Here is a 17,845-nt window from a genome sequence, read left to right on the forward strand (position 1 = left end):
GCGTGGTTCCTAAGCCTCCATCTTAACTGGAAGACTATTGTTGTTGTTGTTGTTATTTTGAGGTGGGGTCTCACTCTATCTCAGGCTGACCTGGAATTCACTATGTAGTCTTAGGGTGGCCTTGAAGTCATGGCAATCCTCCTACCTCTGCCTCCCATGTTCTGGGATTAAAGGCATGTGCCCCCATGCCCAGCTGGTATTTTCTTTTAAAAATTTTTTTCAATTAATTTATGTGCAAGCGGAGAGAATATGGGTACTCTAGCACTTCTTGCTGCAGCAAACAAACCCCGGATGTGTCCTGCACTTCGTGCGTCTGGCTTTCCATGGGTACTCAGGCACCAAACCCAGGCAGGCTTTGTAAGCAAGCACACTTAACCACTGAGCCATCTCCCCAGCCCTAATCTAGGTGTTTTCTGAAAGGCAGTTTTGCCTTTCAAATCTCACCTTGTCATAATGGGTAAATCCTTTTTTGTGCTGGGGATCAAGCCCAGGCCCTTGTGTATGTTAGGCAAGCACATCACACCCTGCATCTTTAGCTTTTTTTCCTTAGGAAGGCTGAATTAAAGATAACACTTTTGGGGTCTGTCTCAGTGGTTAAAAATACTTTGCTTGTAAAGCCTGCCTGAGCTGTAGACTGAGACCGTGTCTCAAAAAAATAAGGACTTTTTTTGTATTAATTATTAGCTCTGATTTAAAAATAGTGACTCCATTTCTTTCCTGTGTTTTTAAGGTAACTAATCTGGATGACAGTAACTGGACAGCTGCCTTCTCAGCACAGCGTTTGGGGGTCTTCACAAACCTGGAGACACACAGTATGACAGAGGATGTAAATCTCAGTGCTGTTATGTTACGTGAAGATGACCCCGGAGAAGCTGGTATGGTGGCTTTGAGATGGGTGACAAAGTAGCTTTTCACATCACCAAAATCAAGGAGACCATACTACTGCTCACGAACATCATTGTAGTACATATGCATTTTCTGTTTGTATTTTTGTTTTTGTTTTTTACCAGGTTGGGTCTCACTCTAGCCCAGGTTGCCCTGGAATTCACTGTTGGAATTCATTGTGTAGCTCCAGGCTGGCCTCAAACTCACAGCAATCTTCCCATCTCAGACTCCCAAGTGATGGGATTAAAGGTGTGCAGTACCATGCCCGACTGCTTGCCATTAAAAAAAAATATGTATATATATATATATATTTTTTTATTACTTGCAAGCAGAACGAAAGAAAAAATGGTGAACCAGGACCTCCTCCCTCTGCAAACAATCTCCAGGTGTATATGCCGCTTTATGCATCTGAGTTTAAATGGGTACTGGGGAATTGAACATAGGCCAGCAGGTTTTTAAGCAAGCACCTTTTTTTTTGCTTTGTTGTGTTTTTTGAGGTAGGGTGTCACTCTAGCTCAGGCTGACCTCGAATTCACTATATAGTCTCAGCATAGCCTCAAATTCTAAGCGATCCTCCTACCTCTGCCTCCCAAGTGCTGGAATTAAAGGCATGTGCCACCAGGCCTGGCTAAGCAATCACCTTTAAGTATTGAGCCATAATCCTGTCTTACCATTTTTACCTGTTAACATACTTAGTAGCCATTTGTTTGTTAGCCATATCTCATATTTTTAATTCTTTTTTTTTTTGTTTGTTTTGTATTTTTGTTTTTTCGTGGTAGGGTCTCACTCTACCCCAGGCTGACCTGGAATCCACTCTGTATTCTCAGGGTGGCCTTGAACTCATGTTGATCCTCCTACCTCTGCCTCCTCAGTGCTGGGATTAAAGGCGTGCTCCACCATGCCTGGCTTTATCCTGTGTTGTGTTACTAAAGTTTTTATTTCTCTCCAGGTTTACATTTTAATCTAGTATTATTGATATTTTTGATTTAGTCCAGGCACTAACACTATTTTTTCAGATAGTATTGTGACCTTGCTAGGTGAGATTGTTTTATTCCCATTCCCTAATGGAAAACAGCATTTACATTTAGAATCTGTACCTGTACATTATTACATACATTTTTCATCAGTTTTGCTATCCTCATAAGCAAACAAGATTCCAGAGCCTTGCTCTTAGTCCTAACAACAATGACTTTCTTCTAGTATTTAGCACGTAATATTGTTATATTTCATCACTTAAAGATACTTTTTATTTAATCTATAAACACAGTAATCCTATTTGAAAGGTAAGACAAATATTATATATTAGAGTTTAGGCATTTTCCATGAATAATAGAACATCCCATTTGTTACCTGTTAGCTCTCAGCTACTTTGTTACATACTTTAAAAAAAAAAATTTTGTTGTTGTTTATTCTTATTTGTTTATTTGAGAGTGACACAGAGAGAGAATGGGCACACCAGGGCCTCCATCCACTACAAACAAACTCCAGACATGTGCGCTCCCTTGTGCATCTGGCTAACATGGGTTCTGGGGAACCAAGCCTTGAACCGGGGTCCTTAGGCTTCACAGGCAAGCACTTAATTGCTAAGCCATCTTTCCAGCCCTGTTACGTACTTTTTACTGATGATACAGTAAAGAACAACTACATCTTTGGAATCAAAAGACTGCTAAGGGGCTGGGGAGACAGCTCGGTGGTTAAAGGCACTTGCTTGCAAAGCCTGTCAGCCCCTGTTTGATTCCCTAGTACCCATGTAAAGCAGATGAATAAAGTGGCATATGTGACTGGAGTTTGTTTGTCAAGGCAAAAGGCCCTGGCATGCCCATATTCTTCCCCTCCCAACCTTTCTGCTTATGAACAAATAAATAAAAATATTTTTTGCTAGTCATGGTGGCGCATGTCTTTCATCCCAGCACTTAGGAGATGGAAGTAGGAGGAGCGAGTTCAAGGCCAGCTGGGACTACAGAGAGAGGTTAGGACAACCTGGGCTAGAGTAAGACCCTAGCTCGAAAAACAGACAAACAAAAAATGGTTAAGATGATATAATTTATGTAATGTGTATTTTACCAATTTTTTAAAAATACAGCCAGATGTGTTGGCACATGTCTTTTAATCCCATCACTCAGGAGGCTGAAGTAAAAGGATTGCTGTGAGTTTGAGGCCAGCCTGGACTAGAGTGTGACCCTGCCACAAAGAAACCAAAAAGTAAAATACAGATATGACAAAAGACATAGCTAATTTTTGTGTTTTTCAGCCAACAGAATTTTTTTTTTAATTTTTTTTTTTGTTCATTATTTATTTATTTATTTGAGAGCGACAGACACAGAGAGAAAGACAGATAGAGGGAGAGAGAGAGAATGGGCGCACCAGGGCTTCCAGCCACTGCAAACGAACTCCAGACGTGTGCGCCCCCTTGTGCATTTAGCTAACATGGGACCTGGGGAATCCAGCCTCGAACCGGGGTCCTTAGGCTTCACAGGCAAGCACTTAACCGCTAAGCCATCTCTCCAGCCCCCAACAGAATTTTCTAAGACATGTTATCTAATTTTCCTTTGTTCCTTTTCTTTTTCATGTTTCAGCATCTATGAGTATGTTTTCTGATTTCCTACAGTCTTTTTTGAAACATTCTTCGACCACAGTTTTTGACCTTGTAGAAGAATATGAAAACATTTGCTGTAGTCAGGTAGGTTAATTTCACACTGTAGTTGGGCACTCTTGAACCTTTATTGAGCAGCATTAACCTGTGACTTCTAGACTGCTTAAAAGACTGTCTTTGGGAACAGTAGTAGGAATGATGGGGAAGTTGGCCAGAGCATCTGCATTTCACATATTTAGGGTCCAAATAAGGTTTATTTTGAAGGAGCTGAAGACACGGCTTAGCAGTTAGGGCACTTGCCTACAGAGCCTAATGACCTGAGTTCAGTTCTGCAATACCCATGTAAGTACAGATGCAAAAAGTGGTGCATGCTTCTGGAGTTCGTTTGCAGTGGCTAGAGGCCTTGGTGCACCTCATTCTCTCTGTCTCTCTTCTATGTCTCTCTACTTGCAAATAAATAAATAATTTTTTTTCAAAAAGATTTCTTTGATGGGCTAGAGAGATGGCTTGGCAGTTAAGGAGCTTGCCTGCAAAGCCTAAGGACCCAGGTTGAATTCTCCAGGTCCCACATTAGCCAGATGCACATCATGGCACATCTGGAGTTTGTTTACAGTGGCTAGAGGCCATGGCACACCTGTTTGTTCCTCCCCCACGCCCCCAACCTTCTCTCTCTCTCTCTGGAGTTTGTTTGCAGTGGCTGGGGACTCTGGTGTGCCTGTTCTCTTTGTCCCTCTTCTGTCTCTCTCTGCTTGAAGATAAATAACTAAATAAATATATTTTTAAAAAAGTAAAAGCTGGGTGTGGTGGTATATACCTTTAATCCTAGCACTTGGGAGGGTGAGGTAGGAGGATTACTATGAGTTCTATTCTAGAAGTTATCCTCTCTCATACTCAATTAATTAAAAAATACCTGTACTTGCCATTGTTGAATGTGAGATGTAAAGTATGATAACACACACACAGACTGGAGAGATAACTCAGCACTTAAGGCACTTGCTTGGAAAGTCTGACAGCCTGGGTTTGATTCCTCAATGCCCATGTAAAGCCACATGTACAAAGTGGCAGGAGACCCCAGTTTGTTCATACTCACTTTCTCTCTGCCTCTTTCTCTCTATATCACCCTCAAATAAATAAAATAAAAATATATTTGCATGTATTTATGTGAATCTATAGTTAAGTAAATATGTATATGTGTATTTACATAAACATACCTTGCTCTAAGTTAGGGTCAGTGGGAATGTTACATTGTATTCAGTTAAAAACATGTAACAAATAAATAGGAAAATGTATGATAAGTATTTATATATGTTAAATATAATTTATTTTTTGTACTATGTACTTAGGAAACACATTATTAATAATTTACTTATATAAAATTAGCCTCTTTACATCTGTTGTTTTTTTTGTTTCTTTAGCATTTTTTAAAATTTTTTTCTCAATTTTTATTAACATTTTCCATGATTATAAAAAATATCCCATGGTAATACCTCCTCCCCCCACATTCTCCTTTGAAATTCCATTCTCCATCATATTCCCTCCCCAGCTCAATTGGTCGCTTTTATTTTGATGTCATGATCTTTTCCTTCTCTTCTGATGGTCTTGTGTAGGTAGTGTCAGGCACTATGAGGTCACAGATATCCAGGCCATTTTATGTCTGGAGGGAACACGTTGTAAGGAGTCCTACCCTTCCTTTGGCTCTTACATTCTTTCCGCTACCTCTTCCGCATTAGACCCTGAGCCTTGGAAGATGTGATCAAGATGTTACTCAGTACTCCAGTCACTTCTTTCCAGCACTATGATACCTTCTGAGTCATCCCAAGGTCACTGCCATATGAAAAGAGAAGATTCTCTACCCAAAGTGAGAGTAGCGTTAATATAAGGGTATAAATAAGAGAAGTGCTTACTGGGCAGTTTGATAAGCATAGTATATACATTTTTCCAGACGTCAGCAGATGTTACACCCCTAGGGCTCATGACTACCCCTGTTTTAAGTTTTCAGTATCAGGGATGTGTGTGTCCCCCCCCCCCCCCATGGAGCGGGCCTCCCATCCAATTGGAGGGCATTTGTTTTCCACCGTGACAGACCTGCCAGTATTGCACCCGTTGGTTCATTTGGCCTAACTGGCCAATTATATGGCTTGCAGTGTCCACTGTTGAGTATCTTCATTGGTGGTATCTCTTTCTGCCATTGAACTACATGTAGAATGGCTTCTTCCAGCTTTCTGTCAGCTGGTTTACATGGAGTAAGTTATCAGCTCAGTCCCAGCAGGATTTCTCAGTGGCCTTGCAGCCCAAGTATGTGGAGTCTTTAGCAATAGAGTCTTACCATCTATTCCTGGTGGGAAACCAAGGGCCTCGGCAATGGCCTATAATTACATCTGTGCTTTTAATTTAGGTGAATATACTGAGTAAAATAGTGAATCGAGCAACACCTGGGCTGCAGAAGTTTTCAAAAACAGCCAGTATGCTTTGGCTTCTTCAACAAGAGATGGTTACATGGAGGCTGCTTGCTTCTTTGTACAGGTAACCCTATATAGAATTCATACGTGAAATAAAATGATGTTGTTATTTAACTTAAAAGTTAGAGCGAAGCCAGGCGTGGTGGCGCACACCTTTAATAAAAGCACTTGGGAGACAGAGGTAGGAGAATTGCCATGAGTTAGAGGCCACCCTGAGACTACATAGTGAACATGAGGTCAGCCTGGGCTAGAGTGAGACCCTACCTCAAAAAAAAAAAAAAAAAAGTTACAGTGAGCTGAGCATGGTGGCACACACCTTTAATTCCAGCACAGGTAGGAGAATTACAGTGAAATTGAGGCCAGCCTGAGACTACAGAGTGAATTCCAGGTCAGCCTTGACTAGAGCAACCCCCTACCTCAAAAAACCAAAAGAGGAGAAAAAGAAAGAGGGCTGGAGGGTGGCTTGCAAATAAGTATTAAAAAGAAAGACTCCTACATTAGTAAGCACTAGATTGAGTAGATATTTATTTACTACATATATCTTATATTAACATGAGATGATTAAGTTAATTAGAAACTCACTGACAGAATATAGATGTGTACTTGTGATAGCTTAAAAAGTGAATTCCTGGGCTGGAGAGATGGCTTAGCCATTAAGCGCTTGCCTGTGAAGCCTAAGGACCCCGGTTCGAGGCTCAGTTCCCCAGGTCCCACGTTAGCCAGATGCACAAGGGGGCGCACATGTCTGGAGTTCATTTGCAGTGGCTGGAAGCCCTGGTGCACCCATTCTCTCCCTCTCCCTCTATCTGTCTTTCTCTCTGTGTCTGTCGCTCTCAAATAAATAAATAAATAATGAACAAAAAATATTTTTTAAAAAAAGTGAATTCCTTCATATAAAATAATACTTTCATTTTGTGTTATTTTCCAGAGATAGAATACAGTCTTCATTAGAAGATGAAAATATGTTTGCAGTTGCTGTAAGTTTTGTGCTCATTTTTTCCTTTATATAGGCTTAAAAATTATTTGTTCAGGGCTGGAGAGATAGCTTAGCAGTTAAGGCACTTGCCTGCAAAGTCTAAGGACCCATGTTTGACCCTTCATATCCCACATAAGCCAGACACACAAGGTGACACAAGCGTACAAGGTCACACATGTGCACAATATGACACATGTGTCTGGAGTTTGATTTTAGTGGCTGGAAGCCCTGGAGTGCCGATTTTCTAACTTTCTCTCCCTTCTCACTCTCTTTCACTTGCTCACTCTTGCTCTCATTCTCTTGCATAAAAGAATAATGCCAGTCTGTTAGGGTTGCCTCAAAAAAAAAAAAAAAAAATTGGCCAGGTCTGGTGGTTCATGTCTTTAATCCCAGCACTAGGGAGGCAGAGGTGGGAGAATTGCTGTGAGTTCAAGGCCACCCTGAAACTGCATTGTGAATTCCAGATCAGTGTGGGCAAGAATGAGGCCCTACCTTGAAAAACAAAACAAAACAAAGCAAAATTGTTTTTCTGGTAGTAGGGTTGACATAACATTCTGTTTGACTTTAGTTTCTTCATTCAAAAAATTTTACAAACCACGTGTGGTGGCACACGCCTTTAATCCCAGCTTTGGGAGGCAAAGGTAGGAGGATCATCATGAGTTCAAGGCCACCTGAGATTACATAGTGAATTCCAGGTCAACCTGGGCTAGAGTGAGACCCTACCTTGAAAAAAAAATTCTTTTTTTACAATCTCATGAAATAATTAAATAAAAATTTATGTTAAGATGTAAAGGGGGCCTGGAGAGATGGTTTGGTGGTTAAGCACTTGCCTGCGAAGCCTAAGAACCCCAGTTTGAGGCTCGATTCCCCAGTACCCCTATAAGCCAGAAGTACAAGTGGCGCATGTGTCTGGAATTCGTTTGCAGCGGCTGGAGGCCCTGATGCACACTCTCTCTCTCTCTCTGTCTCCCTCTCTCTCTCTCTCTCTCTCTCTGTCACTCTCAAGTGAATAAATAAAAGTAAACAAAAGAAATCTTTAAAAAAACTTTTTAAAGAATGTAAAGATAAATTATTTTTATCGTTCTGATGATTTAGCATAACTTCACACGTACTTATTAGGCTTTTTCTATGCTTGTTTACACACGACTCACACAGTGACTTAGTATCAAGGTCTGTTTGTGTAGCCCAAGCTGGCTTTGAATTAAGATTCCTGCTTCTACCTCTTGAATACTGGGATTATAGGAATGTGCCACCACACCCTACTCATGGTTTCTTTGTTTTTAAATAATAGTATAATTTCATTTATACATTATACTGAGTTTCTTTTTTCAATTCATTTAAAATGTGCCCGGTATGGTGCTTTAATCCAAGCACCCAAAAAGCAGAGGTAGGAGTTTGAGGCCACCCTAAGATTACGTAGTGAATTCTAGGTCAACCTGGGCTAGAGTGAGACCCGACCTTGAAAAACAAAACAAAATTAATTATTAAATTATATTCATCGAGGGCAGTACAGAGCCTAGGAAAGGCACCCAACGTGGCTAGAGATCCCACATGGAGAGCCTGGTAAAACCATGGAAAGAAAAGAAAGTTCAAAGAGCTGCTGTCTTTTGGGGAGCTGGAGGGAATAAAGAACCCATGTGGAGTATAAGGGCAAGGGGGTTCTCCCCTCAGTTCAGCCCAGCCCTAAAACAATTTTTTGAAAAGTCCTTAAAAATGAATTTATATGTTGATTTGCATTAGTGTACATTTTTTTCTTAGTATGTGAGAGAAGAAATATATCATAGTTTTTTTAGACATTTTGCTGGACATATGTAGGAGTATTTTTGCTCTAGTACTCAATGTAGTGAAAATTCTTTATAATTATGTATGAACACATATATTTTCTGTATTGCTGGAAGTGAAATTGTTGGGCCAAAGTTTGAGGTTATAATATTGCCTTTTTAGTATATCATTTTATAGTCTTGCCAATAATAGTGTGTGGAAATGATTTCTGTGATACAGGTTATTAGTAGTTATTTGATTTTTTCCATGCAGGGGCATCATCAATATGCAAATTCTTGTTCTTGTTTTTGTTGGTTTTCTTTTTCTTTATTTTAATATTTTATTTAATTAGTTAATTTATTTATTTACTTTTGGTTTTTTGAGGTAAGGTCTCACTCTAGCCCAGACTGACCTGGAATTCACTATGGAGTCTCAGGGTGGCCTTGAACTCATGGCAGTCCTCCTACCTCTGCCTCCCTCGTAGTGGGATTAAAGGCATGCACCACCATGCCCAGCTAATATTTTATTTTTATTTATTTCATTGAGATAGAGTAAGAGAAATAGGCAGAGAGAGAGAGACAGAGAATGGGTGTGTCCGGGCCTCCAGCCATTGCAAACAAACTCCAGACGCATGCACCACCTGTGCATCTGGCTTACGTGGGTCCTGGGGAATTTAACCTGGGTCCTTTGGCTTTGCAGGCAAATGCCTTAACCGCTGAGCCATCTCTCCAGCCCGTGGTTGTGTTTTTCTTTAAAACAGGGTTTTTCATGTAGCCTGGACTGCCCAAGAGTTCACTGCATAGCCAAGAATGACCTTGAACTCCTGTACCTATCTCCCAAGGCCTGAAATTGTAGATGTGCCCTATCACAACCATCTAATTTCTAGCTTTCATTCTTACCCACTTACATTTCTTCTTTCTATTCCTCTGTTTTTTGGGTTTTTTTTTTTTTTTTAGTTATGTTTTGTTTTATTTGTGTCAAGGTCTTTGAATATAATCATGAATGACATCAGACTCACTAGCCTAGGCTAGCCTTGAAATTGCAATCCTATCTCAGCCTACCAAGTGCTAGGATTGTGGGCATATATCATGTAACACAGTCATTTGCATTTTTATTTTATTCTTTAGTTTTTCGAGGTAGGGTTCATTCTACCCTAGGCTGACCTGGAATTCACTATGGAGTTTCAGGGTGGCCTTGAACTCACAGCGATCCTCCTACCTCTGCCTCCAGAATTCTGGGACTAAAAGCATGTGCCTCCACACCTGGCTTATTTATATTTCTTAAATGAATTCATATCCATGTCCTTTGCTCACTTTCTTTTTCCTTATACATGTAAGTTCTTTTTCATTCCTTGTCTTTTGACTTTATTAAGGGTTTTTTACCCCATTATTAATTAATCACATCTCATGTTTTTCGTTTATATTCATCATCTAGTTTCTTGTAATGAGGCCTTTCCTATCTAATAAAAAAGTGTTCTTGGCCAGGCGTGGTGGTGCATGCCTTTAATCCCAGCACTCGGGAGGCAGAGGTAGGAGGATCACTGTGAGTTCAAGGCCACCCTGAGACTCCATAGTGAATTCCAGGTCAGCCTGGACTAGAGTGAGACCCTACCTTGATAAACCAAAAAAAAAAAAAAAAAAAAAGTATTCTTGGGGCTAGAGAGATGGCTCAGCAGTTAAGGTGCTTGCCTGCAAAGCCTAATAACCTGGGTTCAATTCCCTGGTTACTCATGTAAACCAGATGCACAAAGTGGTACATGCTTCTGGAGTTTGTTTACAATGGCAAGAGGCTCTGGTACATCCATATTTCTCTCTCTTTCCCCCTCTCCCGTATCTCTCTGCTTACAAATAAGTAAATAAAATATTAAAAGTATTCTTGGGCTGGAGAGATGGCTTAGCAGCTAAGTGCTTGCCTGTGAAGCCCAAGGACCCTGGTTCTAGCCTCAGTTCCCCAGGACCCACGTTAGCCAGATGCATAAGGGGGTGCATGCATCTGGAGTTCGTTTGCAGTGGCTGGAGCCCCTGGCGTGCCCATTCTCCCCCCCCCCCCCATACCCTCTCTGCCTCTTTCTCTCTGTCACTCTCAAAGAAATAAATTTTTAAAAAATTTAAAAGTATTCTCTTGGGTAGTAAGATAGCTCAATGGGTAAGTGCTTGCTTTTTTTTTAAATTTTAATCTTTATTTATTTGAGAGAGACAGGCAGAGAAAGAGAGAATGGGCACAGTAGGGCCTCCAGCCACTGCAAACAGACCAGATGCATGCACCACCTTGTGCATCTGGCTTACATGGGTACTGGGGAATCGAGCCTCAAACTGGGGTCATTAAGCTTCACAGGCAAGCGCTTAACTGCTAAGCCATCTCTCCAGCCAAAAAGTGCTTGCTTTTCATAAGCATGAGGTCCTGTGTTTGATACCTGGTACCCATGTAAAAATGCCGGGTGTAGTGGTGTAGGATTGTAGTCCCAACACTGGGGAAATGGAGACAGGCAGTTCTCTGGAGCTCACTGGTCAACCAATATATTCTAGTTGGTGAGTTCTAGGCCAGTAAAAGACCCTGTCTCAAAAAGAGTTAGACAGGGGCTGGAGAGATGGCTTAGCAGTTAAGGAGCATGCCTGCGAAGCTGAAGGACCCAGGGTCTCCAGGTCCCATGTTAGCCAGATGTGTGCATGGTGGTACATGTACATGGAGTTTGTTTGCAGTGGCTAGAGGCCCTGTCGTGCCTTGCCCATATTCTCTCTCTCTCTCTCCACCCCCATCTCTAATCAATCAATAAATTTTTTTAAAAAAAGAATTAAACAGTAGGGCATGGCAGCACATGCATTTAATCACAGCATCCAGGTCAGCCTGGAACTACAGTGTGAGTTCCAGGTCAATTTGGACTTGAGTGAGACCCTGTCTTGGGGGTGGCGTGACGAAAGAGGTGGACAGCATTCCTAAGGATAACAGTCAAAGTTATCCTCTGGCCTCCAATGCATGCATGCATATGTGTACCCACACACTACAAACATCTATTCACTTAATACACACGTTGAATATTCTACTGGGAATGGTAGCACATGTCCATAATCCCAGCACTCAGAAGGCTGAAGCCAGGAGGATTGTAAGTGTGAGGACAGACTGACCTAAATAGTGAGACCCTGCCTCAAAAAAAAAAAAAAAAGAAAAAGAAATCAGTATTTTCTTCTAAATTTTAACTCTTTGGTGTTTCAAGGTACGTTCCTGACTGACCTGGAATTTATGATGTAGTCTCAGGCTGGCCTCAAACTCACAGCGATCCTCCTACCTCTGCCTCCTGAGTGCTAGGATTAAAGGCGTGTGCCTCCACACCTGGCACAAGTTAGTATTTTTTTGAGACAGGGTCTCATGTGGTTTATAAAAAAAAAGTTGAGGGGCATAGTGTTTTCTTTATAGTGCTGGAGATTCAATTCAGAATTTTGTGCATGCTAGGTAGTTAATCCGCGACACTAAGCTACATCTCTTGCTCAGATCAGAATTTGAAACTTTCATGTATAACTAGCTGTCAAATAAAAAATAAATAACAAAGCAGATAAGAGCAGGTACAAATAAATCCAGCAATTTAAAATTTATCAGTATTTTCCAGAGTAAAATATAGACTGTCTGTATGATAAAATATATATAAGTAATTAAGCACACTTATTTCTAATTGACTTTTTCTTTCTTTTGATATAATTTTCTTAGAGCATCTTCTTTTCTTTCTTTAAATCATTTTTATAATAGGCTGTTAATGCCAGTGAAAAAACAGCTGTGGAAGCATTGTTTCAGCGAGATTCACTTGTCAGACAAAGTCAGGTATGACTCCAATTTTCCCCCTTTCCTTTGACAGAAAAATGGAAGAAAGGTAGATGAATACAAAAACTGAATTTGTTTAGCTTAAAACTAGTTTTATTTTTGTTTTTGAAAGTGTTGTTTATTTTTATTTATTTATTTGAGAGCAACAGACAGAGAAAGAAAGAGGCAGAGAGAGAGAGAATGGGCACGCCAGGGCCTCCAGCCACAGCAAATGAACTCCATTCGCCCCTTGTGCATCTGGCCAACGTGGGTCCTGGGGAATCGAGCCTCAAACCAAGGTCCTTAGGCTTCACAGGCAAGCATTTAACCACTAAGCCATCTCTCTAGTCCAAAACTAGTTTTCTTAATCTTCCCTCTATTTGATTTTTTTTTTCATTTGCAATTAAGAATTTGGAATGTTTTTTAATTTGTATATAACAGCTTTAATATTTCTATGAATAGCCTGTTAAAAATATTTCTGGGAGGCAGAGGTAGGAGGATTGCCATGAGTTCAAGAGCACCCTAATACTAGATAGTAAATTCCAGGTCATCCTGGACTAGAGCGAAACTACCTCGAAAGCCCCCCCAAAATCAAAAAGTATTCTTATAGGAAGTACTGTTCTTTTGTTATAGGTTTATTTATTCTTTCAGAAGTAAAAATAGTGATTAAAAAAGTTGTTACTTGGTATTTTGAAATCAGAAACTTTGAATTAAGGGTAGCAATACAACTACAAATAAAACACTCAGATTTTAAGGGGCTGTAGAAATGGCTTAGCAGTTAAGGCGTTTGCCTACAAAACCAAAGGACCTTGGTTTGATTCTCCAGAATCCACATAAGCCAGATGCACAAGGTGGCACACGCATCTGGAGTTTGTTTGCAGTGGCTGGAGGCCCCGGCATGCCCATTCTGTCTTTCTTTCCCTCTCTTAAATAAATAAATAATTAATTAAAAAAAAACACTCAGACTTTATACCTAACACTGATCTTTATTTTTTTTTTCCTAGCTGGTGGTAGATTGGTTAGAGAGTATTGCAAAGGATGAAATTGGAGATTTTTCTGATAATATTGAGTTTTATGCAAAATCAGTATATTGGTAAGCCACTGAACTTTTATTTTTTGTCAGTTTTGTTTTTGTTTATGAGCAGTGTGCATGAATGTGTGTCTGTGTGTGGATGGATGTGTGGGGAGGCCAGAGGACTCCTCAAGTATCGTCCTCAGGTATATTATGTACCTCTTTGAGACAGGGTCTCATTGGCCTGGGGCTCCCAGATTAGGCCAGATGACAGACTAGCCAGTGAGTTCCAGGAATCCAGCTGTCTCCACCTCCCCAGCACTGAGATTATGGGTATGCCACCATTTCTGACATTTTTTACATGGGTACTGGGATCAAACTCAGGTCCTCATGCTTGTAGGGCTAGCACTTTACTGTCCTATCTCCTCAGCCCCACTAAGCTTTTATTTTTAAGGTCAATATTATTTTCTTCATTAATCTTTAAATGTTTACTTAGTTTTTACTTTGTTCAAATTGTGAGCACAACAGGTATGGCTGTGCTTTTGTGGAGTTTATAATTGTTTAAAAGAGTTAAATAGCAAATAAATCATATCCTTTGGGAAGTAATAGCTTTAGAAAATTCATGAATTGGAATTATCAAATTAATTGGTACTTTTTCCCCAGGGAAAATACCCTTCACACCTTAAAACAACGGCAGCTGCCTTCTTACATAGGGAGTGTCCGTCTGCTGGTCACTGAATTGGTAAGTTTTCTTGGAAATGAAGGTTGTCTTCTAATATCATGATTTTTTTTTTTTTTTTTAAGGCTGAGAGTTTTTCTTCTTTTAGATAGTAATTTTGGTTTTGAGAGAGAGAGAGAATGAGAGTGCCGGGGCCTCCAGCTGCTGAAAATGAACTTCAGACACATGTGTCACCTTGTGCATCTGGCTTATGTGGGTCCCACGGAATTGAGTCCTTTGGCTTTGCAGGCAAATGCCTTAACTGCTAAGTCATCTCTCCAGCCTTACATTCCATTTTCTAAACTGATGTCCATACTGCCATACTCTCAGTAACGTTTGGAAGAATTATTCCTGTCTTAAGTCACTGTTTAGATCATGTTTGCTATTTGCTGGTAAAGTGAAAACAGTTTATTAATACTAAATGTTTAAAAACACATGAATGGAAGTCTGGCTTGGTGGCACATGCCTTTAATCCCAGCACTCGGGAGGCAGAGGTAGGATGATCACTGTGAGTTTGAGGCCACCCTGAGACTACATGTGAATTCCAGATTAGCCTGAGCAAGAATGAGACCCTATGTTGGGAAAAAAAAAAAAAAAAAAAATTAAGCCGCCCATGGTGGCACATCCCTTTAATCCTAGCACTTGGGAGGCTGAGGTAGGAAGATTGCCATGAGTGCAAGGCCACCCTGAGACTATATAGTGAGTTGCAGGTCAGCCTGGGCTAGAGCAAGACCCTACCTCGAAAAACAAAAACAAATAAAAAAAGAATGGAGCCAGGCAAGGTGGTGCACGTCTTTAATCTCAATACCTGGGAGGCAGAGGTAGGAGGATCACTATGAGTTCAAGGCCACCCTGAGAATGCATAGTGAATTTCAGGTTAGCCTGAGCTAGAGTGAGACCCAGCTGGAAAAAAAACAAAAACAACAACAAAAACCCAATGAGGCAGGGAAGATGGCTTAGTGGTTAAGGTGCTTGCCTGCAAACCCAAAGGACCCAGGTTCAGTTCCCCAGGATAAGCCAGGTACACAAGGTAGTACATGTATCTGGAGTTCGTTTGAAGCAGCCAAAGGCCCTGGTGTGCCCATTCTCTCACTCTCTTGCTCTCTCTAATCTGCCTTTTTCTCTCTCTCTGAAATAAAGTTAATAAATAAATTTTAACATATAAAGGAATTTATTTCTAGATATGAGCTTCAGATATATTTATCATGCAGTGATCTTTGAAATGTTGTAAGTGTAGAGCTGGAGTGTTGCTCGTTGCCTAGGTCCTGTGTATTGAGTTTTGTCCCCAGCACTGAATGATTGAATAAACAAATAGGATGAAGGAAGGCATAAAAGATGTATAGTTGATAATGTGTTGTTTCTTACAGGATCCAGATGCACCCATTAGACAGAAAATGCCCCTGGATGATCTGGATAGGGAAGATGAAATTAGATTACTTAAATACCTGTTCACACTAATCCGTGCTGGGATGACAGAAGAGGTAAATCATGTAATACCTTGCTTGTTAATTTCCAAAGTTGGAGACCCCTCAAGGTAGAAGAGGTCTCTGTGGCCCCAGCTATGCTCCATCAACACAGTCTTCCCACGGAGAGTGTTTCTGAATCCACCCTCACTGACCCTGCAGTTCATCAAGCCTAGCTTTGCCTCACTATCCTGCAATGCATAGCCTAGGCATAAACCTCGTTATTTCTACTCATTTTTAAGCATCCAAAATAAGTCTGACACTGGGTGATGCTATTTAGGCACCTAAAGGTGCTCAGGTTTCTTCATGCTCATGTTGAACATAAGGAAATACCAGCAGGGGACTGTGAGTAATAGCACCCTTCTCATTATAAAAACTGTTACAGTCATCAAGGGTTATGGAGCTCTCATATATTTCTAGAGGAATTAAATGCCACAGATGCCATAGGAACCTACTAGTAAGCCTGACATAAAAAGAAAAGGAATTACGGGGCTGGAGAGATGGCTTAGTGGTTAAGGCGTTTGCCTGCAAAGCCAAAGGACCTTGGTTCAATTCCTCAGGACCTACATAAGCTAGGTGCACAAGGAAGAGCATGTGTCTGGAGTTCGTTTGCAGTGTCTGGAAGCCCTGGCACGCCTATTCTCTTTCTCCTTTTTTTAAAAAAATTATTAGGAAAATGAAAAAGTCAGTGACTACAGAAAGAAATGCATGTATCAGTCAAGTGAAGTGCCATTATTACCAGCATGCATTACCCTTTATGACATTTGTGCCATAGGTTAGCAAGGCTTGTCTGTCATATGAAGGCACAAGTACTATTCAGCACTATTCTGGTGATGTCACTAAAGTACTCTTGTTTTTGAAGGCACAACGACTCTGCAAACGCTGCGGTCAAGCATGGAGAGCTGCAACACTTGAAGGCTGGAAATTGTATCATGACCCTAATGTTAATGGAGGTATGACACATTTTGTTCTGAGATTTAGGGATGAAAAGGTTTAGCTCCATTAATTTTTATTTTAATTTATTTGAGAGAAAAAGAAAGAAGCAGGTGGTGGAGAGATGGCTCAGCCGTTAAGGCACTTGCATGCAAAGCCTAAAGACCCAGGTTCAGCCGGGCGTGGTGGCGCACGCCTTTAATCCCAGCACTCGGGAGGCAGAGGTAGGAGGATCACTGTGAGTTCAAGCCCACTCTGAGACTCCATAGTGAATTCCAGGTCAGTCTGGGCCAGAGTGAGACCCTACCTCAAAAAAACAACAATAAAAAAAGACTCAGGTTCAATTCCCCAGTATGCATGTAAAGCCAGGTGCCAAGATGCCACATGTGTCTGTAGTTCATTTGCAGTGGCTAGAGGCCCTGGTGCACCCATTCTCTCTCTCTCTCTTTCTCTCACACACACACAAATATATTTATTTAAATAATAAAGTTTTTTAAAAGAAAGTGAATATGGGCATGCCAGGGCCTCCTGTTGCTGTAAACAGACTACAGACATACACGCCACTTGGTTCATCTGGCTTTATGTGGGTACTGGGGAATCGGACCCAAGTCATCGGGCTTTGCAAGCAAAGGCCTTTAACCACAGAGTCAGCTCTCCAGCCCCAGAAAGTGTTTAGTTTTAAATACTAGTCTGAGTCAATGTTAGCCTTTCTTCATAGAAGTGACTGAAAAAAGATTTCATTTTAAATGATAAATTTTCTTTTGCTCTTTTATAGGAACAGAACTAGAACCTGTTGAAGGGAATCCATATAGAAGAATTTGGAAAATTAGTTGTTGGAGAATGGCAGAAGATGTAAGAAATAAAATATTCACAGATACTGATTTTAATACCATTGTAATTAAGTAAAGGCCACTGATGAGGAAGTGTTGCAGGAGGCTAAAGTTCCTATTTTCAGAGATGTTCTAATGAGATTAAGAATAGGCTTGATGATGTCAGATGTGGTGGCACATGCCTTTAATCCCAGCCCTTGGGAGGTAGAGGTAGGAGGATCACTGTGAGTTTGATGCCAGCCTGAGATTATATAGTGATTTCCAGGTCAGCCTGGTCTAGAGTAAGGCACTATCTTGAAGGAATTTAAAAAAAAAGAATAGGCTTGACTACTTAACAGAATTGTTCCGACACCAAGTACAAGTACTAAAAACTGACCACTGGCAAAATACAAAAATAGAAAGGCGAATTTAAAGCAAAACACTGGC

At 40.7% G+C, this 17,845-nt stretch overlaps 1 protein-coding gene across 2 annotated transcripts in view; it reads left to right on the top strand.

Annotated features, from left to right (window-relative positions):
• The window catches only part of Nup107 (nucleoporin 107), a 56,736-nt gene that overhangs the window by 12,088 nt on the left and 26,803 nt on the right, over positions 1-17,845 (top strand). For both annotated transcript variants that reach the window (XM_045152421.1, XM_045152422.1), the window contains 10 exons: positions 731-875; positions 3,462-3,565; positions 5,874-6,001; positions 6,866-6,914; positions 12,413-12,484; positions 13,468-13,556; positions 14,139-14,217; positions 15,561-15,674; positions 16,519-16,609; positions 17,365-17,441. In XM_045152421.1, coding sequence (XP_045008356.1) covers positions 731-875; positions 3,462-3,565; positions 5,874-6,001; positions 6,866-6,914; positions 12,413-12,484; positions 13,468-13,556; positions 14,139-14,217; positions 15,561-15,674; positions 16,519-16,609; positions 17,365-17,441 — 948 coding nt within the window. The remainder of the gene's footprint in view (positions 1-730; positions 876-3,461; positions 3,566-5,873; positions 6,002-6,865; positions 6,915-12,412; positions 12,485-13,467; positions 13,557-14,138; positions 14,218-15,560; positions 15,675-16,518; positions 16,610-17,364; positions 17,442-17,845) is intronic.

Source organism: Jaculus jaculus, chromosome 6 (genome assembly GCF_020740685.1).
Source record: "Jaculus jaculus isolate mJacJac1 chromosome 6, mJacJac1.mat.Y.cur, whole genome shotgun sequence".
NCBI lineage: Eukaryota > Metazoa > Chordata > Mammalia > Rodentia > Dipodidae > Jaculus > Jaculus jaculus.